We start from the raw sequence: 24,542 nt of genomic DNA on the forward strand, positions 1-24,542 counted from the left end.
TATTTTGGTAGATGAGTGTTTAGGTAAAATAAAAATAGAAAACTCAAAATTTCAAAAGAACTGTGCAGAAAACCCTTAAGTTCAAATTGCAGTTGAATTTAAAGCATACTTTATGAATATTCCTTCTGAATAGTTGATTCTTTGTAGCTGTTATAATTTCTGATTAGTTTGCTGTAAGACACTCTATTTTAACATCATTGTATCCAATTTAAGACTTTAAATTAAATGTGACTATTTCAAGTGACTATTTTCTTAAGCCTCTTATGGTATAAAATCTATAAATCACATTTTGCAGAAAAGGAATATAAATAAATGATTTGCAGTATAGTGTTGCTTGAGCTTCTTGCTCTAAAATTATAAAAGTATTTTTAATTCTTCTATTCTAACTTGACCATATTTTTACTGGTACCTCTGTTATTTCAGATGAGTGGAAAGTGTTTAGTAACCATACTGCAGCTTATTCTGGTTAAATGGATAAATGTAATTTTCATTAGACATCTCCTCTAGACATGGCAGATGCCGTTTATTTCTGTTCCTCTGTCACAGTTTTACTTATTGTTACTTGGCCTATCCTTGTGTACCCCTCCTTGTCTCCTGTTGGGCAGGAGTCTGCCTCCTGGCACTGTAGTTGTGGCACACTGGGTGTGGGACTCAAGAGGCCCGCTGTAAGTGCTGGTTTCATTTCTCATAGATAGACCTGTAAGTGGTCGTTTAGTGACTTGTGTGAAACTGAATAGAAATGAAGTTCCCATACTTTGATATTATGTTGATAACCTTTTCTTTGTAATTATACACAGACTACTAAATTTGATTTTATAGCACTATCTCTAAATCTATACTAGCGATGGCTATTTACTTTAGTTTTAAATAAAAATAAAAACAGTTTTTTGCCACCTAATGAAAATACCAAGAGCTTTTTTAAAATAAAAAGGACTTAAAACAAAATATGTAAAATATAAAAGGGCTAATTCATTTCTAAGATTAAACAAAAATAATCATGAAATGAATAATTTTTAACACTGTGTATAATTTCATGAGCCATTGTTAGTTTGTGAATATATTTTTGTCCTTAATAGTTTTTAATGAATAGTGCTATAATCACTGAAAATTTTCTCTAGTTTGTATGTTTGAAAATTTAGATCTCTGAAATAGTAAAGAAAAAACAGTTGGGAGCATTGTTTGATAGATGTGTTCTGCTTGCTTTTTTTGTATTTGTCTACTCCATTCTTTATATGTGTGAGAATTTTGGTGTTTTTACATCTATTAGATCACTGGTTTTTTTTTAGCAAATAGTAGCCTTAAAAGGAGTTTTTCTTTCCTATTTACTTCTAAATAGACTTAAAAATACCATACAAATTTGATTTTAATTATTATTTATTTGTCAATAGGTTGATATGAATTTCATGAGAAAAATTCCTTCGGGAGCCGAGGCATCCAATGTTCTGGTGGGAGAAGTAGACTTTTTGGAAAGACCTATAATTGCATTTGTGAGACTGGCTCCTGCTGTTCTCCTCTCAGGGTTGACTGAAGTCCCTGTTCCTACGAGGTAGAGTTGGTTCTGATTAACACTCTCAGATTTGCAGTGGTTAAATTTTATCTATTGGTTAAAAGGAGCATTTTTGCTTTTAAAAGCTTATTTTAATTGTTAATATTGTCATTGCACCGAATGCTTTGACTAGTAGAGCATAAAAGAGTTATCTTTCTGGAATTAAAAACAAAAAGAAAACATCCTTTTAAAAAATAATTAGCATTTATACCTTTATAAGAGGTTTGGTGTTTTAGGAGCTTTGGTTTAAAAGGCAGCTCATCATTTTAGACCTATTATCTTCTGTGGAGTCAGAATGGAATTGAATCTTCGCTGGGTCACTTTTTCTGGGAAGGTCAAGCCTGACTTAAATTTCCTAAGCTTCATTTATAAAATGAAGATGTGATTACTTCATAGGGTTGATTAAATGTAATAAAATGCCTCTGAATTAGGTAAAATGCTTTGTTCTGACCTGACCAAAAATTTCTGTTCAGTATACATAAGAATTAGCAAGTTGTGTTATAGGATAATCCGTTTATTAGCTACTGACTATATAAATTTAATTATAAATAAGAATTTTAAGAATACTCAAAAACCATTTTTTATAATAGTAAAGATGAAGAATTAATTGTAATTTGATTAGAGTATATGTGCCTATTTCTGGTATGTTTTCCTGGGTTACATTAATGGTATTGTATTAAGATAAGTGAGAAAAAGAATTCTGTAGCTTCACATTTAAATTCTCATGAAACAAGAAGATGAGCACTTCCAATTTGGGTGTGAATATTAATATCTTACTGTAGTGTTAATGAGGATATAACTAAGTACCAAGTTAAATACTTTTTATTTAGTCATTTATGAATAAATTAAAAAAATAAAATAATATGAAATTTGATGTTAAATTTGTGGAGTTGTGAATAAAAATTCTTTTTCCTTGCAGAGTTCCATTTTTTTAAAAAGAGAGATGAAGTAGAGACAGGCTTTTTGCTGAGGAGGGCTGGGGCTCCATCCCAGGACCTTGGCTTGGGATCATGACCTGAGCCGCAGATGCTTAATAGACTGAGCCACCGGGACACCTGGGTGGCTCAGTTGGTTAAGCAGTTGCCTTCAGATCAGGTCATGATCCCAGCATCCTGGGATCAAGTCCCACATCGGGCTCCTTGCTCGGCGGGGAACCTGCTTCTCCCTCTGCCTCTCTGTCTCTCTCTCTGACAAATAAATAAATAAAATCTTTAAAAAAAAAAAAAAAAAAGAAAGAAAAACCAGACTGAGCCACCGAGGCCCCCTGCATAGTCCCTTACTTACCGCAGTAGAGTCTTTATCCAGACCATAATTTGAGGGATTATGAATTTTTTGTGAATACTCTGTACTATTTTATTAGGTAAACCTTACTTCTAAGTATTTAGTGGGATTGGTATTTCCATTATTCGCTAATTTACTTTTTCATCAGTACAGATTAGATAAAATTGCTTATTCAGATTCAAAAGGGTAAAGAAAATGGGAACTTTTATCATAAAACTCTCAATTCTCTAATTATTTTTTTACCCTAAAGAAGATGGGGAGCAGTAACTTGGTAGAAAGTTGATTATGAATGCCTTGCTTATTAGTTTTGTGGTCTGCTTTACTGTGAGTAGAGTGTCATCTTTTTCTCACTGATTAGTGTGGGAGGTGGGAAAGAGATCTGAACGTTGTTTCTGTGTTTATATTTGAATTATTTCTTTATGATTGCCTCGGTCTTTTTGTATATGTTGTTTTTATTAAAGTCTGTGTATTTTAATGTTTCTTTAGATTTTTGTTTCTGTTACTGGGTCCTGCAGGCAAGGCACCACAGTACCATGAAATTGGAAGATCAATAGCCACTCTCATGACAGATGAGGTAATTAAAATGTCCCAAGAGGTAGATACTCATTATGAATATCATATTATAAAATCTCTTAGAAGTGGAATTTCAGATCCTTTTCAAGCGGGCAGTGATTGTGAAACATACTCTAGTTTTCTTTTTCTTCATAGTGAAGCTTACAAAATTGTCCTTGCTGTCTGTACTGTTTTATCTTATTATCGCTTCAACTATTTGCCTTTGGTAAGGTCTTTGAGACCTTTCTGTCAAGATCAGTGGATGCTTTTTGGTCTTTTTCTCTTCCTCCCCATCCCCCCGTATTTGGAGTTATTGGCCACTTTCTTGAAATTTTGTCCATCCTGCATTTCAGGATATCATTTCTTTGGGTTTTTCTCAGGATTTCGTCTTTTCCCCCTTCTTGCTTTTTTTTCTCCATAATTTCTCTCTTCCGTTTTTGAACCTTTTCACTGAACATGACTTATATTGACCAGGTCTGCTGTCTCTATTTGGGGCAGAGATTTTGTAATTAAGTGTTAGACTTATTTATCATATCTAAAGTGGATTTACTATGTGTAGAATTTTCTTTCAGCTTTAAAATCCTTTTACCCATTTTTTTTTTGGTAGATTTTTCATGATGTAGCCTATAAGGCAAAAGACAGAAATGACCTCTTATCTGGAATTGATGAATTTTTAGATCAAGTAACTGTCCTACCTCCAGGAGAGTGGGATCCTTCAATACGCATAGAGCCACCAAAAAGTGTTCCTTCTCAGGTAAGAATCTACACAATTCAGTGAATTACTTTTTCTTAGTTAAAATATTTTTGAATTGAATATTTTTATGATTCAGAAATCAAAACTATATATAAAAATGTAAACTCCTACCATATTCCATTTACCTTCTTATAAAACTCTATACCCACCTCCTGTGAGAGGACCATTTATTATTAGTTTTTTGTTTATCCTTCTAATTTTCATTCAGTACAAGGAAATATGAATACAGTCCTATTTCTTTCAATTTCTTACCAAAAGTTAACATACCACATCGACTGTTCTGCACTTTGCTTTTTTCATATGACAGTATATCCTGGAGATTCGATCATAATATATCCTAGAAATATTTCTCATTTTCTCATAGCTTTGTTATGGGTCATTTATGGATATCCTGTAGTTTGTGCTTTTCCTGGGCTTAGGCTTTTGCTTTTACAAAGCATAGAACAGTATTGATATGCCAATTTAGTCTTAGGTAGGTGTATTTATAGGGTAGATTCCCAGAAATAGGATTGCTGGCTCACATGGGAACTTACTTATAATTTTAGTTGATACTACCAGAATCCCTTCTTTCTGGGTTGCACTGTTCTGGACTCCCACGCTGATGAATGGCCTTTCCCTACAGCCTCACTAACTATGTTGTCAGACTTTAAGTATTTGTCAGTCTGATAGCTATCTTTATCCTACTATGTCAAGTACTTTAAAGTGGTTTTAATGTACACTTATGTAATTAGTGAAGTTGAATATTCTTGGTAATCTGTAGTTCATCACTCCAACCCCCCTCAAAAAAAACACCTTTTCTTAGTATTGAACTCACTTGTTGATCCTTTGGAATTTATTATGGTGTATTATGTGGAGTATGCATCCATGTTTATTTTTCATCTAAATTTTTAGCTGCCTTTTTGTTCTAGTTTATTAAAAAGTTAAGTGTTAAGTGCTGCTGCCTTACATTTTCTAAATTTCCATTTTCATTCAAGTCTGTTTCTAGAATTTCTTTTCCATAGCCTGTCTATTTATGGACCAGTTCCACACTTTAATTTCTGAGGCTTTTTAGCATATATGAATATCTAGTAGGTCTAGATTCCCTCTTGACCTATTACTTTTTCTTTTCTGAATTTTCTTTGCTGTTTCTGCATGTCTATTTTTCTATGTAAGCTTTAAAATCAGCTTTAATTTCCAGAAATAAAACCTGATTTTTCAAAAATTGTGAAATTTGTAAATGAACTGAGGGAGAATTAACATCTTTGTAACATTGAATCATTCAAGAATATGGTATGTTTTCCCCCACTTGTTTTCCTATTTCAAGTCAGTTCTTATGTCCTTAAGGAATGCAATAAAGTTCTCCTTATCTACGCTTTACACACTTCTTGGTGAGTGTATTCATTAGCATTTTGTCTTTATTGTCTCTGTTGTAAATGAGGGTTTTGTTCATTATATCACCAGTTTTTACTTTTATGAAGTAAATATGAACGCTATTTTAAGTAAATATTAAGGCTATTTATGAAGGCTATTTGTTGCTGTATGTTTCTTTCTGATCTTCCTCCCTTCCTAGTTCTTTCATCGTATGTAAGTTTTACAGTCATATCATCTGCAGTCAGATAATTTTATCCCTCCTTTTCTCATTCTTCCAGCTCTAATACATTTTCTATTGTCTAATTGTGTTGAGTGGTAGTTGACTTTACATGGGCATTTCTTTTCTTTTCTTTTTTAAATTTATTTATTTATTGTAGAGAGAAAGAGAGAATACTCCTGTGTAGATGTGAGTAGAGTGGGTGGGATAGAAGGAGAGGGAGAGAATCTCCAGCAGACTCTGCTTCATCTCATGGCACTGAAACTGGGACCTGAGCTGAAACTCAGAGCTTAACTCACTGAGCCATCCAGGCGCCCCTAAATGGGCATTTCTGAATTTGTTCTGAACTGTAGTCCATGGTTTTTTTTTTTTTTTTTTTTTGGTTTTTTTTTAAGATTTTATTTTTATTTATTTGATAGAGATCACAAGTAGGCAGAGAGGCAGAGAGAGAGAGATGGAGAAGCCCAGGCTCCCCACTGAGCAAAGAGCCCAATGTGGGACTCAATCCCAGGACCCTGAGATCATGACCTGAGCCGAAGGCAGAGGCTTTAACCCACTGAGCCACCCAGGCGCCCCTGAACTGTAGTCCATGTTTTTAATGTTTCTCTCATTAAGTCACTGACATTGGAGGCCAAAATACACATTTTTATCATGCTAAGAAAGTATCCTAATTTTTATTTCATTGATAATTTTAATATAAGTGGGTGTTAAATTTTTTCAAATAGCCTGTTAGCATCTCTAGAGATGATTGTATGAATTTTATTTACCGATTATTTTGGTGAACCATAGTAAAGGAGTATATGATACGAAAACACTCTTGTGTTGATAGAATAAGCCCAGACTCAGCTTCAAAGTGCTGGTTGTCTCTAATATTTTGTTTGAGTTGTTTGCATCACTGTAAGTAGATTAGTTTGCAGTATTTTGTGCTGTCTCCATTCATGCTTTACATTTGTTTCATAAAGGTAAATTTGTAAATTTTCCTCTCCTTGTGGTGTCAAAACTTTAAATGGCTTGAAATGATTTGGTTCTAAAAGTTTGGAAGAATCCCTTTGTAAAATGTTCTGATTCTGAGTCTTTGTGTGGTGGGCTTCAGCAATATGCTTATTTCTTCTGTGGTGATTCGCTTGTGTAAGCTTTCTGTTTTTTTTTCTGGGGTCAATCTTAAGTTTTCCTAAAACATTACCTATTTCCTGTTTTTCTGGTATCAGTTTTGGGAAATTCTGTATTATTTGTATATTACTCATTTCATCAAGGTTTTTTAATTTATTTGGATAACATTATACAGTATGGTCTGTGTGTGTGTGTGTGTGTTTAGAAAATTTCCCTCAGTTTGAAGTTGCCTCCTTGTCATGTCTTTTGCTGAGTATTAGCTAATGGTTTATATTTTTTCAAATAGAGCAGCTTTTTACAACTTATTTCATTTTTTCCTTTTTAAAAAAAGCATTTTGTGGCTCAGTTTCTGCTTTTAGCTATTTTATTTCATTCCATTCACTTCATGAAAGAATTTTGTTTTCACATTTCCTGAGTTAGATATTTAATTCATTTATTTTTATCCTTTTGTTTTTCTTAATATAAGTGCTTAATTTTCTTGAATGATGCTTTTGCTATATCCCATAGATTGTATTACATAATATTTTTCATTATTTTTGTTTTTTAGGAATTCTGTAATTTTGTTCTCTCTTTCCTCTTTGAGCTAGGATATGTTAGTTTTAATTTATTTTCAAATGGCAAACATACAATTATAGATAAGTTTTACTACTGAACATTTAAACCACGTAGTTTAAGTTTGTAATTTACTCAGAGCTTTTGACTCAGGGGATATCCAAGGATGAACACTCCTCCCCCACCTTTCTCTCTTTCTTCTGTTTTTCTTTTTGTCTCCTTCCCTCTTGCTCCCTGTGTCACATACAACCTTTCACCCCTATAAGTAACAAATTAGAAGTTAGCTTTTTTATCTTCAGGTGAGGTGGGCAGGGACATCCTTTATCATAAGAATCTTGAATTAGTAATAAGGTTTAATGGGAAATTTATTTTTATTAAAATGTATTTTAACAGATAACTCTTGTATTAATGTCTTCAGAGAAGTAGTTTGGTAAAATAAATATGGCATTTACTTTTTTATTAATGTAATAATACTTTTCATTAGTTAGCATGAACAATATTTTAAATATTCTGGTTGGAGAGATGCTTTATTGGATACTTATTTTCCTATGGCTGATTTGAAATAGTGTGAATGAATGTGTTTCATAGTATATTTGATATTAAATATATTAGTATATTTGATATTATATATCAGTATATAATTGTATAAATATACATCGTATATTTGATACTAAAATACAAAATATGAAAAGCCAATCATAAGCATAAATACTAATAGAGACAAATATTAGACGCCATTCTAAAGTGCAGTTTATTTAAAGTGGAGTTTATATTAAGAATCATTTTTTCTAGAAGTACTGATTAGATATGTAATCAACATAAGATCTCCTATTCCCTCTAATTCAAGGGTACCGTCTTAGCTTTTTTAAAACAGAATTCTGAAAATGTGTTTTTTGTGAAATGCAGGAAAAGAGAAAGATTCCTGTATTTCCCAATGGATCTGCCCCCAGCTTGGGTGATACTCCTAAAGAGGCCGACCACCATGCTGGGCCTGAGCTACAGAGGACTGGACGGTGGGTACAAATACTGATTCAGTGTGGGAGTCTTCTGGGGGGCTAGGGGTTGATTTGATGAAGAAGGCATAAAAATTCTTTTTTTCTTTTTAAATATATGGAAGTTAGTCTTATACAGTGTTTTTTTTTCATATTTAAAAAAGTATTTTGTAAATGTATGATGTTAAGAAAAATTATTCATTTTAAAATAAATTTACTAATATATACTTGGACTTTGAGTATCAGGTTTTAATTTAAAGTGAAAATATTATGGATCATACAGTAAGAATATTAAGCAGTTACATAGTATATAGGATGATTTACATTACCCATACAGAAGGTTCTTGAAGAAGGTGTGGAGTGCTATTAAAATTCTCCATATGAAGATAGAGAATTACAGGAATAGAGAGAAATTGTAACTGAGATTTTCTGTGTGTGTGCCTAGACTTAAAACTCTTAAATGAGCATTATATCAGGAGATAATGTAAAATTAGAGAGTGAAGCATAATTAAACCATGGTAATAAGCTTTAGAAACCTAGCTAGAAAAACTATTGAAGACGTTAATTTTTGCAATAAATACAGAAATATTGCTGGGTGCAAACATTGTCTTAAAATATTTTGTAGAAGTAGAGAAATGTTACAGTATTTCCATACCATAGCAAATCATGTGGATATTGATATAGTTATGTATTGGTGGTGGAGTGAACAGAAGAGATTTTGAATCTTAAATACTTGTTTAGCAAATCAAACTATTTTATACAGAAACATTATTAGGTGGCATTGATGACATGCTTAAAGAATACTATATAGAAGAAAAATAATAAATGGCATACTGAATATAAAATTTAGAGAAACTTAAAACTTACAGTTTATTCATTGCCTAATGTATTATAATCTCTACAATAGAAAATAGTCTCTGTAGAATATATATGAGATAGTCTCTATCATAGAGAATAATGATTGCCCTGGTGTGGAAAGTGGTGGTCTAATACTACCTGTTAGTGTTATTTCTTTAGATCTCTGACTGAGATAGGGTTAGTGATTGAGAAATACCAAGTAGGACTCCCATTGATTTCATGGTCACACAAGAGCCTCCCATAAAATATAAAACAGTTGTTGATTTGAATATACAGTTTTATTTTCTAGATTAGCACCTTTTTTATTGCAAGTTGATTTCCCTTGCTGTCACATTTTTTATAGAGTAACTTATACTTATCAATGTGTGCTTAGTATTTATTTCAGTATTAACTTTAAATAAAGGTAGAATGATAAACCTTGAAACATCCAAAGCATTTTAAAGCATAAGATTAATTTTTTGGTGTATTTTCTACAGAGTGATTGTATGTTTTATGAGTCACAAAACCTTTTTGAATTACTGAGTTGTCTCTAGTATTTACTGAGTACCTACTATGTCCTAGACAGTGTTCTAGACACTGGTGATAAAGGCAGTGAACAAGAAAAAGCCCCTATCCTTCACAGAGCTTGTATAAGATGTATATAAGAGTCTGATTAAAAAAAAACAAAAACCACACATTAAAATGATAAGGCTTTAATGTGCAAATACAGATTTTAAATTTCCTAATTAAAACCTCTTAGTTTTACTAATGTGTACATGAACTTGAGTATATATTCAGTAAATTTAATGCTCTGAAGTGGTTTTTAGGCTTTTCTCCTGGACAAGAAATACTTATGTTATTGAGGTACTAATATTAAAAGTCATTAGATTGGTGAGTGCTGTGAAGTGTGTAAACCTGGTGATTCACAGACCTGTACCCCTGGGGATAAAAATATATGTTTATAAAAAATAAAAAATTAAAAAAAAAAGTCATTAGAATTATTTAATTCACTACTGACTGAGTCTAAGCACAACATACTATATTCATATTAAAGCGTATTTGGGGGACTTAGGATATATATTATAATTGCCTTCCTGGTATTTCTGATATTTGCCTTTAAGATTTATAATGTAGATAATAATTGATAGAATTGCTTATGCTCATTTTCATGAATGGAGTGTTAGGTCTTACTTATTTTATTGTATATTTTCTTGTGCATTTGTGTCTGAAATTACATTTACTCATATAAAATCATTTACCTGCACTCTTCTTAATATATAGTCCATAAAATACAGATGTTTATGTGTCTTTTAACTTAATGAGATCTGCCTTTCCTCTATCCGTGGATTAGACTAAATGAGTGTATCTTCTATAATTTATATCATGATTTAAATAGGATATTAATTTTTGTTGACGAAACACTAGGCACAAGCAGTTTTATGTAGCCCATAGTTTTAGTTTGAACTAGCTAGAATCCTCTAGTGTACAGTTTGACGAGTTTCATCTCACCTATTTAGGCTTTTTGGTGGTTTGATACTTGACATCAAAAGGAAAACACCTTTTTTCTTGAGTGACTTCAAGGATGCATTAAGTCTACAGTGCCTGGCCTCGATTCTTTTCCTATACTGTGCCTGTATGTCTCCTGTAATCACTTTTGGAGGGCTGCTTGGAGAAGCTACAGAAGGCAGAATAGTGAGTACAAAGATTGGTAGTGGCCAGGCTCTTAGCTCTTCAGAGGCAAGTGTGTGTATGCATTTGTCTCACTATTCATACTTTCATTTGAAGAGTCTACCCACAGCATGATTAACCTGTCCCAAAGCAGACTTCCCCCAAAGGTAATTGCTATGGAAAACATGGGGAAGCCATTTGAGCAGGAGAAGATGCACAGTTGAGGTAAAAAATAAATAAAATAAAAAAAGAAAAAAGAGAAAAAAAAAGAAAAAAGTTTAACCTGGCTTGCTGGATGAATGGTTTTATAAATTGAGTAAAAGGCTTGTACTGTCTTTGTTGTGGGGAGTGGGGAAGGGTTGCCTGTGGGAGACAAATTGAACTGATGCCGGGTGGGTCATGGGTGGGGGAATTTACCAGCAGGGCTACTTGATATTCTGTAAGGCATCATAGGATTAGTTAGAGCCATGCAATTATTAACTCATCAGCCCTGGTGGGTAGGCCCTGACTCCACAACTAGTCTTCAGAAGTTGTAGACAAATGGTGGATTTTTAGTGTTATTTTGCTGTTATTAAATTTTTGTGAAGGTAGATAACATTTTAATTAGAAAGTATAACTGAAAATTGCACCCATATTTTGATATGACTAAAATGAAAGTTTTTATGATTTTTTTTGTTCTTGGTAATGCTGTATAAGGGGCTGTGGGAGGCATGATAACAGAGTATCCAGTGCTTTGTAAACTGCTGAAAGACTAATTTTTTTGTTTATATACATTTTAATGGCATGTAAATGAGATTATTTGTAATTCTTGAGTGTATTTTATTTAATTGTATTTACTCTTGGGAGGAAATTCATTTTTTACAGATAAACGATTTAAATAAGTAATGATAATTATTCAATTAAAATACTTCGTGAGCTGAACCTGAGACAAACTTGACAACTGAAATTTCCTTTGAAACTATACTGGTTTTGATTATTTAGATTCTTTTACCTTATTCTGCAGTAATTGTATCAAGGGAATCTATTTTTAGTAAGTTGCTTTTATATGCTGTCTCAAACTGTACATGTAACTCTGCTGGTCCCCTGGAGATGTGTCCTGTCTGTTACTATCACGGAAATGCTGCTTGCTTTTTGACTGTCCAGCACTGCCTGCCCTTCTCATCCTGCTGTTTAGTACCACGTACATGTGGGAGTGCTTGAAGCATTGGGGGAATGTAGACAGCTGTGAAATGGACCCTAACCGAAGAGAAGAAGATAGTGTATATGTAGGTAACAGGTCATGGTGTGCTGTGCCACATGTGAGTGAGATCAAGGAAGAGCTGTAGCAGCTGAAGTACCAGGAACAGAGAAATCAGGAGTATTGCACAGGAGAGTGGTGGGAGATTATGCATTTGCTTTCAGGTGCTTTATTGGAACCTCAAGTAGAAGGTACAGTTCCAGAGTTTGTAGAGTGGCAAGGAGGAAGAACAAAGGTTGGGAATAGATGAGGTTAACAAGGGAGAGATTTTACAGTGACTGGAAAGGAGAAAAAGTGGGAAGTTACATTTGTGGACTAGAGGAAGAATGAAAATGAGGAGAAAAATGGCAAATTAGACATGGGCACTGTCAGAACTTCAAAAGAGGAATCACCATGATGTGATTTTGCAAAAACCAAAATAGAGGCTTTGAGAAAAAGAGTAAAGAGGAAAGTGGAGTGGTCAGTGCCATGCAGTGGCGAGGTGTATGGGAAGGATAACGGTAGGGCTTCTGATGGCTACAGTGGAAACTTGGGAATGTCACGAGGGGAAGGCGGGGTGGTGGGGCAGTGATTTCTTTAGGGAGAGAGACCTTTCAGTTTGGGAATAAACACAACAAAATTAGAAAAAGAATAGATCTGGGTAAAGGAGCTAGTGAATGTGACAATAAGAGGTTGGGAGAGCAGTGGGGGGGGGGTGGTGAAGGGAAGGTCTTCATCTGGGAGGTTCTGCCTTTTCAACATGATCTTTGGAAGGAAAACTGTAATTTTGTGCCTATCCCTCTCACCCTCCCCCCCCTTAGCATTTCTTTGCCATCTCCTTGGTTCTGTTCTGAATTTTTTGCTTTCTATCTCTGTAGACATTATTTAGACATTTTTTTCTTTGACTTGAGCTCTACTTAAATTCATTCCTAAATTATACAGTCTAATTGAACTAAGGATTTTATAATGGCTTAGCAGTTAATATGGACACTTCATCTTGCCAAAAATATGTGAGTTTGATCCTATTTTTATAGTAGTAGTTGAGTAATGCTTTTACTGCATACTATTATTTTTGTGATTTTGATTTTGGAAGACATTGTTATTACTGATGATGAGATTTACTGACATTTATTGAGTGCATTTGTATGGCAGCCTGTAGGCTTGCTAGGTGTTTGCACAAACATGGCTTCCTTAAGTTCTCTTGGCTTTGGTCACTCTATTTAAAAGAGAGAAAGGTTGGGCTTAAAACATTTGAGATAACGGCTATGGCTTAAAGTCTAGTAGAAATGGGTCTCCTGCTCCAGTCTGGTTCTGAAGCCCGCTCTTGCCTGCTGCTCTGCTGCCTGCCAGGTCCGGGAGGGGTGTTTCTCATAAGCTGCTTTTCCTTGCCTTACCAAGGATGGGCTTTTCCTCTCTTGAGAGTGCCTTCCGTTGACCTTGATGTTTGTAAATGGTAAACTGCTCTTCTCTCTCTAATCCCTCCCCTTTGTCTAGTGGCATAGGCTGTACCCCTTATTATCTAATAAGTTAAAAGGTAATGTTGGTAGTGGTACAGAAACGAAATGCTCGCTTTAAGTAAAACTCTCCTGAGGCTTTCATTTTCTTATTTTATCTTTTTTAACCACCTCTTTATTTAATAGTTGCTGTGAGTTTTTTAAAGAGATTTTCCATCTGTTTTAGGGTAAAAACATTTTATTTTTGATATCTGTTAGTTAAGCCCATCATATAAAATGAATTTCTTTAAAATGTGTAGAAAATTGCTTTTTAGAAATCATTTTGAGAAGGATGGCATCAGTTGTTAATTTCTGATTTATTTACTTGAAAGTGTTTTTGTGCACACCATATGGAATATTTAATGTTTTCTGTTTTTTTAAGTGAACTCTTTCAGACATAACAAAAACATCAAAAATAACAAACGTCTTTGTACTCCCCACAAACTTAAAAAATGAAATACCTATAGATAGAGTTAAAATCTTTATATCTCTCTTGCACTTAGTCCTCCCTCCTGGCCTCCCACAATAATGTTTTGAATAAAGGTTGATTGTAAAAGTTCACTTTTAATATGAAAAAAAGCAGTTTTCCCTATGTATTTAAAATGTATTTGTAATTTTCCATATTGAAAACTTAAATTTGACTTAAAAGTTGTGTCTGCTTTATATTTTTAACTGCTTGATTAGTATTTTTATTTTCCAGATGTCTTATATGTATTTTGGTAGGTTAGAGATAGGTTTATGATGTATTACTTCTATTCATTTCTTTTTTCCTTAAACAGAGTGCAATAGAGTCTCTTTTTGGAGCATCATTAACTGGGATTGCCTATTCGTTGTTTGCTGGGCAACCTCTAACAATATTGGGGAGCACAGGTCCAGTTTTAGTGTTTGAAAAAATTTTATTTAAATTCTGCAGGTATGTAATTATTATTTACTTATCATATGTGTATAATTACATTGTTTATTAACTTTAGTTAAAGGTACTTTATGTATTTAGTAGCTGAAAAAGAAGACCTGATATATTATATATTTTCAGAATTTTGGGGCTGCCATGTAGTTGACCGTACTCTGGTCCCTACTATCATTCCTACCTCAGTCACCTTGAGTATAAAATCAGTGGATTTGAGTCCTGGTCAACAAATCACTTGGGCAATAAGAATCTTATGTTCTAGCAAATTTAAACCCACTAAGGTGTTAAACTCATTGTTGATTAGTTGGTATGTTGGTCATACAAAGGAATTTTAAAAAGAGGTGGATCTTGGAGGCTGAAGCTGACTTTAATCTATCAGGCCATATCAATCAGACAGCCATAGCTATCTGTTGTGTTGTGGTCTCCACTGGCTGGGTCATTCACAGTGGGAATCAGTGCATGGTACTATAGCTGGTAGACTTGGAATTTGACATGGCCAGTACCGTTCCTTTTGTGAGACAAGTGTAGTTGAATATTTTAGCCTGAAACAACTTAAATTTAATTAAATATTTGATTCATCTAACTCATCTTGTTCTGATTCTTTCTTCACTGAACAAGCTGATTCTGATTGCAATCTGGCATACTAAGTACATAGACTGAGAGGGAATGCAGTGTCCTGAAGTATTCTGGACCCTGTGGTCTTAAAGTAATTTCTTACTTGACACTGAGTTTAAAAAATGAAGTCACTTCCTGCAGTGACACTGGTGGCAAGGGGGATGGTATTGGTGGTGGTGGTGAAGGGGACAGGGATGTGGTTATTATGTTGACAGAGTTTCTGGGTCTTTAGAGAGTCACGTCTAGTTGTCCTATAGAATGTACATCTGTCATTTACTCCTTAGAACTGATTTCAAAGTGAGGTCTTTGGTTTTGGAATGTTAATTACCTGGTAGACTTTCACTGTAAATCTTTTGTATAGGTAAAATATAACCATTGTAATTCTGTAATCTTCAGTTACAGCAGAAACGTACAGAGAGCTTTCTTTAGTTGTTATTTTTATCTGGTAATTTGCTCTTTTTTTCGGGATCTTATGTTTCCATACTCTTTTTATTGCTTGTTATGAAATTTTAATAATACTTTGCCATGTGTGTATGTTTATCATGTCCATGTTTTTTTCCTAAACAGAGATTATCAGCTTTCCTATCTGTCATTAAGAACCAGTATTGGTCTGTGGACTGCTTTCTTGTGCATTGTTTTGGTTGCAACAGATGCGAGCAGCCTTGTGTGTTATATTACTCGATTCACAGAGGAGGCTTTTGCGGCTTTAATTTGCATCATATTCATCTATGAGGCTTTGGAGAAGCTCTTTCATTTAGGAGAAATATATGCATTTAATATGCACAACAATTTAGATGAACTGACCCACTACTCGTAAGTGTATTCCATTTTCCCCGGTATTAAAATGTATTTTTGCAGAGATGTTTGAGTCAAAAAAAATGAATTTATTTGCATTGTGATGCTCATTGTATATCTAGCTGTAACTACCCAACTAGCTATATGGAGGTTGACTTGTTTATTACAGATGAGATTTTACCAGAGCACTCCATGAACATAAATACAGTTGAACAAATTCAATCATTTTTATTCCCTGAAACAACTTACTCAAGTATGTGTATTTTTGGTGTTCTGTTTGAATTGAATCAGTCAATTTAAATTTAATTGGTAACTGCGATCTATTTGAATCAGGCAATTATATTAGATCTTGTATTCTTTAGCCAATCCTGAATGTAGGATGTAATATTTCTTTTATTTTTTTCTTTTTTATGTATATTAAGATTTTATTTATTTTTTTGGGAGAGAGAGAGAGAGATGGAGAGAGCACAAATGGGAAGCAGAGGGAGAAACAGGTTCCTCGCTGAGCAGGGAACCCGGGGCGGGGCTCCATCCCAGGATTCTGGGAGCATGACCTGAGCCGAAGGCAGACGCTTAACCAACTGAGTCACCTGGGTACTCCTCTGTTTCTTACATTTTTCGTATATTACATTTGCATTAACATTTTGAAGTCTGATAATTTTTATTTGAAGTCTGATAATATTTACTTTAAAGTTTGATAAAATTTTATCTTATTAACATTTTTTGAAGTCTAATAATTTGTATTTGAAGTCTGATAGTATTTATTTTTAAAGTATAATTTCAGTATACTCTCGTGTAATATTTCGTGCAGTACTTGTGATAAGAAAATCATGAATTGAAAATATTTAAAGACTCTAGAATAAAATAAGATTTGAAAAGTAATTATAGTAGTTAGAAATATATTCAGTAAAGTCAAATAGGTTGTTAAAATTAAATGTATCTAGGTAGATAGAGACCTATATTTGCTATTTTGAGCAGTCATGCTTGGTGTAAATGTGATCCTGGATTTGGTTGACTTACATGGAGAAAGTGGTCACCAACAAACAAGGATACAGTTCCCTCCTTCTGCCTACCCAAGTCTCAAATCCCTGTGCTCTCCCCTTTCCCTCCATCCCTTTCTTGCATACTCAACTTGGATGGACAGAGTAGGGAGGAGTATGGAAATTTCTATGAGATATTGACCTATTTGAGGAGAGGAGAGACATTCTGATGCCAACTCTGTTTTGTGCTATCATCTTTGCTCTTAAACTAGTTAATTTTTCAAGTGTTATTCTTGTTTTTTTCCTCTTTCCTGTTCCTTTGATCTTTATGAAGCATGGCTTTTATAGCTAGTTCCAACCAATCAGAATAGTATTTGCTTCTGGTTAACTGAATAATTACATGTGAACATGATTCAGTCAGCTGACATCCTGTGAGCATTTGCAGGTACTGTGTTAGCAGTGTTGCATAATTCATATCACATGTGACTTGATTATTTGTATCATAGCCCCTTTTGTATATGAAGAAACAGAGCCTCATGGAGGTTAAAACCTGCCTCGAGTCAGCTAGTAAATGATAGAGCATGGAATGAATCCAAAGTCCAGCCTCTTGCTTGTGTTCAGAACAGCTCATAATCTAACTGGGAATATTCCTGCGTGCTGCTTCTTTTTATTTTTTATTGTTTTTTTCTTTTTCTTTTTAAAATTTCACATTTAGAGATTTCTTTGTGTGTGCTTCTAGCTTGTCTTTAGATGAGATAGTTCTGGATATAAACTGAACTCTTTGATCTCCTTATGACCTTCCTAGTCCTGTCCTGGTGAAAAGTCATGTTACTTTATTTCTGTAAGAATGAATGTTAAGATCAGTGAAGGATGAGCATGAGTAGGCAGGGCTTGTCAGAGTACAAAGCATTAATAGGAGAATCGCTTTATTGGGAATCTGTGTGTTTTGTGTATGTGTGTGTCGAGAGGCAGAATAGCTCCCCTGAGGGTTAAGTAGGTAATATTTAGTGGAGAGTGACCTTGCTAAACATGGTGGTATCTTGTCATATTTTTAAAGAAAATAGTATCCCTCCCCAAGGGATATATGTAACAGGTTTCATTAAGGTACTCTAAAATATCATTGTATTGATATTTGTATATTAATTACGTTTTTATTTACATAGGCCAAATCTTGTTCCCTTCCATTGTTTCTGATGTGTTTTCACTTTTTAATCTCCGTGCATTGCGGCATGGGAAAAAAGATTAATTAAAAGCTACCACAGGGCCGCCTGGATGGCTCAGTGTTTTAAGTGTCCTTCAGCTCAGGTCCTGAGTCTTGGATCTAACCCCATGACTGGGTTCCCTGCTCAGTGGGGAGTCTGCTCCTCCCTCTCCGATTGCCCCTCCCCATAATACACGCACGTGTGCTCTCTCTCAAATAAATAAGATCGAACAACAGCAACAAAAAGCTACCACATTGGGGCGCCTGGGTAGCTCAGTGGGTTAAAACCTCTCTCTCTTTCTCTGCCTGCCTCTCTGCCTGCTTGTGATCTCTATCTGTCAAATAAATAAATTAAAAAAAAAAAAGCTACCACATTGTGTGATTGATTTAATAAAATGTAAACATGAAATGCAGGACCCTTAAAATTTTATCCTGTTCTCATTTCTCAGATGTGTATGTGTTGAACCTCCTAACCCTAGCAATGAAACTCTAAAAATATGGAAGGAAAAGAATTTAACAGCAGATGATATTTTCTGGGGGAATCTCACTGTTTCTGTGAGTACATTATAACATAAAGGATTTTGCAAACATTAACCTAGTTCTTTAGCTTTTTATGAGTAGACCTACATTTTCCTCTTGATCAGTAGGTATGGTGTGTTTTCAGAGTATAGTGTTGTGCTGAGCAGACAGGAGTTACCACATGTATATGTATCATGCGGTGAAAAGTGTAGGCTGGAAAGAATGAACCTGGTAAGGGGGATAAAAATGAACTAAATGTGACTTCCAAGATATAATTAATTAAAAAGTGAATATACTTCCGGTATCTAATTCCATGTAGATTGTAGATTGATAAATTCAAAGAAAGTGTTTACTAGGACTATGGTTGAATATACTGGGGTTGACAGAACAGTCCATATCCATTGTTCTGTTCTCTGTGTATCAGTTTATCTCCTCCATGAACAGCTTATTTAGAAGATCATGAATCCTTTCCTAATGTCCTCGATATCAAACTGAACTTGGTTTAACTGGCATAGTGGTCTACTCTGTAGTCTAGTCTGTAGAAACTAGTGTAACTGAAGCACCTAAAAAGGGAAACAGGACAAAAACATGTAATGAGCACCTACTGTGTACGGAGTACTACCACATGTTCTTATAATGTTGTTCTGGCCTTAGAGTATCTATCTGTTCAGGGCACTTCCCAGACTGGGCTTTGGTATTAAGGTATAAAGTGATTCTGGCAATATCAATTAAAATCAAGAGCTCTTGAGCTTCTCTGGTGCTTTTTATATCATATAAGTGATTATAGGTCATTGTTTTTTCACTAAAGATATAGCTATATTATTGGGAGGGTATTGATATGTAATTGGAAGGGTGCCGTCTGCAATTTTCTCTCACTAATAATTTAAGTCTGTATGGTCCACTATAGTAGCCATTGGCCAAATGTGTCTAATTCAAATTTAAACCAATTAATTAATTTAAATTTAAATTAAATACAATTAATTAGAAGTTCAGTTCTCAGTTTCACTAGCCATGTTTCAAGACCTCAGTCTGTTCGTATGGCTGCTACATTGGACAGTGGAGATATAGAACATTTCCGTCAGCACAGAAAGTTCTGTAGGACAGTGCTGATTTAAAACACATTTATAGATCAGTAATCAACCTAGATTAATGGTTCACTGTTTTATTAAAAAGTCAGTTTTGCTACCAAAGAGTTAATAGAGGTGCTCAAATGAAAGTGATCTGTTAAAAAAGACCTCATACAATGGTGAATAGGAGGTCCTGATACTATAGATAATGGTCTTCTGCGTTTGTTTTCTTGATATTCAAAAGGCCCACAGTTTTTGTTTTTGTTGGTTTTTTATACTTATAGCTTTTATTTTTGTGATCCACGATGAAAATCTGTAGCTGTACTAATCTCAGCAATTAGAAATCGAGAATAATGGACTATTTCTCTCTTGGTAAACCTGAGTTGTGTTTGTTAAAATGAGTCTCCTTAGAATATAAGTAACATTAGTGATATGTATCATTGTTAATCTCTGGTTGCCTTTCAGTACTTTTTCCCCAAAAGGAAAATTAGGTCAATAGAAAATTACATTATATTATGCCATATAATTGATGAAGATTTTTTAAAAAATAGAATTACTATTCGAATGATTGCTCTGCTGCAATTAGTCCCATACTTCAAACCCATGGTTTTCAGTTAAGTCAGAAAAGCCACCCGGTTTTTATTCCTCATTTGAATTTAGCACAACTATAGCCATTTCTTATTCAGCATTGAAAGTAGATGCAGTAGCAATTTTCTGTTGGTTCCTTTTGTTTTAAGCAACTTGTTTGGAAATAAAGAAAAGATAGTAAAATTGCGGATCAGCAAGAATGCATACAAAATATGTGGAAATTAATATTCACTCCGAGATATTCACTAAAGGGAATATGGAATTGAAAGGACCGTGGGGTATAACTTGGCAAAACACTGTATTTCAGTCCAGTGACTTAAGATACACATGTTTTTCAAACTGTAACATCTCTGAACTCAGAGTATATTTTATAGTTGATGATGCGTTAAAGTTGACTTGGCAGTATTTTTTCTTTCTAAGTGAAATATAAAATAATGGCATGTCTTCAGTCACTAGGATCTTTGAGTCAGTGGAGTTCACTGATAATTTATTAGATACCTGAGAATCTTCTTCATTTTCTCCTTTTTCTATTATTTTTCCTCCTTTTTCCCCAGGAATGTAGAACCTTTCATGGTGTATTTGTAGGATCCGCTTGTAGTCTTCATGGCCCTTATATTCCAGATGTGCTCTTTTGGTGTGTCATCTTATTTTTCACAACATTTTTTCTGTCTTCATTCCTCAAGCAATTTAAGACCAAGCGGTATTTTCCTACTAAGGTAATTGGGGTGTGGTTTTGGAGTCCTGATAGTATTCATGTTTTTAGTTTTTGTTACCTTGTTTTTTTTCAGAACAGTAATACATTGTTTGGGGTTAATACTTGATATCAAATAGTGGTAAAGAACTTACTTATAGTAAAAAATGTATATCACATTTCTGAATAACAGTAGGAAGATAATGGTACCATGAGGAATGGGATGGTAGTAGTATGTTGTGAAATGTGTTTTGTCTCTTTGAAAAGATATTAGATATAAATGTATTTCATGGGCATGTCACTAATTAAAAACCTTATTCACACTTTCTAGTGGCATATTTTAATTTGAAAGGTGAGAATTATTTAGAAAAGACATAGTTTCTCTGCGTTTATTTTAACATAATCCCTTTAATATAGGTGCGATCGACAATCAGTGACTTTGCTGTATTTCTCACAATAGTAATAATGGTTGCAATTGACTACCTTGTAGGAGTTCCATCTCCTAAACTTCATGTTCCTGAAAAATTCGAGGTAAGAATTAAAATATTTGGTTATTTGTTACTTGGGATACCAAACTATTTTAAAATTAGACACTTCATAGAAATATATATTTCTCACATACATAAAAGGTGACAAGATGTGAAGAGACAAGTGAACCTATTTAGGAAGTAAGCAAGAAGGTATTGAAGTTAGTCCTATCAGGGAGAGTGAATGAAAATACCAATGGTATTTGGGAATCATTTAAAAAATTTAACCCTGCTGTTGTAGCTGGAGTTCATGATGTATTTTCCAGGCAAAAGAAACATTTTTTATTCCTTCATAAGGAAGTGACTCAAACTTGAATTTAGAATTGTAACAAGGAGATCCTAGTTATTAGTAGGGTAGTGTTATCTGACAATAAATGGAAGACTCCATGTCTCATTTTCTAGCAGAGTCAGGAGAGAATTAAGTCTATTCTTCCACAAAAAGAATGATACCTATGTGACCATCCATGAACCCTTTGCATTCATCAGTAGCCTGTAGCTATGTTGTGCATAATACAGCATATGCATAACATAGATTCAAAAATTGTTTTCCCTTTTAAGTAGGAGTTAATAGCTTTTGAGTAGTTTCTGGAATTTCTTATAGTTGAGTATTTGTGTCACTGATTATCTTTATGTTTATCTTTATATATATCTTTATTTTAAAAACCGAAGGTCTAAAGGGGATTAGAAATAAGGAATAAAATGAATATAATTTTAGTATGTTTTATTTCTCACTGGGGAGAAATTATTTTTAAAACCGGTAGTCTCCAAAGTAGAGTGCATGGCTGAAAAATGAATGTCTACTTAGATTTTTATTTAAAAATAAGAAAAATTTAGCTTTGTAATACTTACTATATGAATTTTACTATATGGAAAACCATTCGTAACCTAACATAAATGTGTATAGAGCCATTGGGTATACTCAGTTATATTTTAAAAAATTGTATTGTTTTATTGCTGGAAGTATATAATAAAATTTGGATACCTTTGTTTGAAAGCACAGATACTGAGCCTCTAAAGATTTTTGGCCATTAAAAGATGACTATATGAAAGTCTTTTTTTTTTTCTTTTTTTAAACCAAGTCTTTTACCAAATAAAACTATAAATTAATACTGGTTCAAAATATTGATGTAATTTCTTTTAATCCTGGGCTCTGTTCCTTATTTTCATCCCTAAATATATTTTTGTTAATTGTTTATTGATCTAGCTTTCAAGTAGCAAACTGATTTCAAGAGGCATAAGATATATTTGAGGAAATAAATCAAGGAACACTTAAGAACTTTGCATTGTGTACAATTTTTAATACCAAACAGCTTAATGTGTATCAGTGTGGGAAAATTGGAATACCTGCATTTGAAAATACTTAATGTTCCTTTTGTATTAACATGTTTTTGTGATGAAAAAACAGGCTTAAAATGAAGTTTAGGTAATGGAAATATGTTTAGATTTCAATATATTCCGAGCCTTCCAAGAATACTAACCTTGTAGGATCTTTTAAAATGTTTTGTTACAAAACAAATTTTACGATACTGCATTGGAATGTATTTGAGTCTGATAAATTGCCACATCTTTAGAAAAGTATGCCCTGAGGCCCAGTTCTGACCCTGCCTCTGACCCTTTAGTACTGACCCTGCCAAGATCACTAGTCTGTAGGATCTTCAAAGCAGTTTAGTTTAAGAGTTGATCTAGTAGGTAGATTGACCTCACTTTATTCGAAGTAGGTTAGGAGCATGTTGAAATGACACTCTGCTTCATTTACCTATTTGTCTATAACAAACTTCCCAAATCTAAAGCCTGTAAAACAGCAACACCTTATTTGTCGTAAATCGGTGGCAGTTGGTACTAAGCTTAGCCTGGTACTGGTCTGGTCTCGTGGCTTGGGATCTTTCTCTGTGGCTGCAGTCATCCATTGCTTTGATGGTGGCAGTATGTCTTCATTCCCATGTCTGGGAGCTCAGATCAGATGGCTGAAGCAGCTGGGATAATTGGCTCCTTTCTCTCTCTCACCATTTTGTATCTTATCCTCAAGAAGGCATATCCAGGCTTATTCAACAGCTTAATCTCAGGGTTCCAAGAGGGTTAGAGAAACTGCAGGGTCCCTTGAGATCAAGACTCAGAAGTCACACAGTGGCACTTTGGCTTTATTCTGTTGGCTGAAGTAAACCATAAGGACATCCTAGGTCCAAGGGAGGAAATGGATTCCTCCTGTAGATGGAAAGATTGACTACATGGCCAAGTGACCTGCATCGAGGGATGGGAAGCATTCTTGTGGCTATCTTTGCAGATAATTCACTACACATTCCATGATTTAATCTAGTTCTTTTTAACCCCTTGGAATTTCTTGGAATAGACACAACCCATGTTGTAGAAATTTTGTGCAGTAGGAAGAAACATCTTTTTATCTTTAATTTTTTAACAGCCCACAGATCCAAGTAGGGGCTGGATCATAAGCCCGTTGGGAGAGAACCCTTGGTGGACTTTACTAATAGCTGCCATCCCAGCTCTGCTTTGTACCATTCTCATCTTTATGGACCAGCAAATTACAGCTGTAATCATAAACAGAAAGGAGCACAAATTGAAGGTAATTCTAAACTTTGCCTCAGGTCTATAATTTCTTCAAGAGTTTGGGATATTTTCATAATGACTAGAACATTAAAATGTGTGAGATGAAAATTAATTTCTTCCCTGTGTATAAAATAATATAGTATTTTAACCTAAAAGAACAGTTTTAACTAATAAATATTCATGTTCACTTTTCAGAAGGGAGCTGGCTATCACCTTGATTTGCTCATGGTTGGTGTTATGTTGGGAGTTTGCTCTATCATGGGACTTCCATGGTTTGTGGCTGCAACAGTGTTGTCAATAAGTCATGTCAACAGCTTGAAAGTTGAATCTGAATGTTCTGCCCCTGGGGAGCAACCCAAGTTTTTGGGAATTCGTGAACAGCGAGTTACAGGGCTCATGATTTTTATTCTGATGGGCCTGTCTGTGTTCATGACTTCAGTACTAAAGGTAAAATCTCTTTACTGCAATATTTTAAAATCTTTTTTTGTCATAAAATTATACTTGCTTGTATGAAATGAAACA

The 24,542-nt window shown here is 34.2% G+C and overlaps 1 protein-coding gene across 3 annotated transcripts in view; it reads left to right on the plus strand.

The window, feature by feature from the left end:
* Positions 1 to 24,542, plus strand: part of SLC4A7 (solute carrier family 4 member 7) — a 108,874-nt gene that overhangs the window by 65,342 nt on the left and 18,990 nt on the right. For all 3 annotated transcript variants that reach the window (XM_059390810.1, XM_059390812.1, XM_059390811.1), the window contains 12 exons: positions 1,389 to 1,546; positions 3,314 to 3,401; positions 3,987 to 4,133; positions 8,269 to 8,375; positions 10,709 to 10,883; positions 14,348 to 14,481; positions 15,658 to 15,903; positions 18,516 to 18,621; positions 20,795 to 20,956; positions 21,349 to 21,462; positions 23,875 to 24,036; positions 24,216 to 24,467. In XM_059390810.1, the coding sequence (XP_059246793.1) occupies positions 1,389 to 1,546; positions 3,314 to 3,401; positions 3,987 to 4,133; positions 8,269 to 8,375; positions 10,709 to 10,883; positions 14,348 to 14,481; positions 15,658 to 15,903; positions 18,516 to 18,621; positions 20,795 to 20,956; positions 21,349 to 21,462; positions 23,875 to 24,036; positions 24,216 to 24,467 (1,851 nt within the window). The remainder of the gene's footprint in view (positions 1 to 1,388; positions 1,547 to 3,313; positions 3,402 to 3,986; positions 4,134 to 8,268; positions 8,376 to 10,708; positions 10,884 to 14,347; positions 14,482 to 15,657; positions 15,904 to 18,515; positions 18,622 to 20,794; positions 20,957 to 21,348; positions 21,463 to 23,874; positions 24,037 to 24,215; positions 24,468 to 24,542) is intronic.

The sequence above is a fragment of the Mustela nigripes genome, chromosome 2 (genome assembly GCF_022355385.1).
Source record: "Mustela nigripes isolate SB6536 chromosome 2, MUSNIG.SB6536, whole genome shotgun sequence".
NCBI lineage: Eukaryota > Metazoa > Chordata > Mammalia > Carnivora > Mustelidae > Mustela > Mustela nigripes.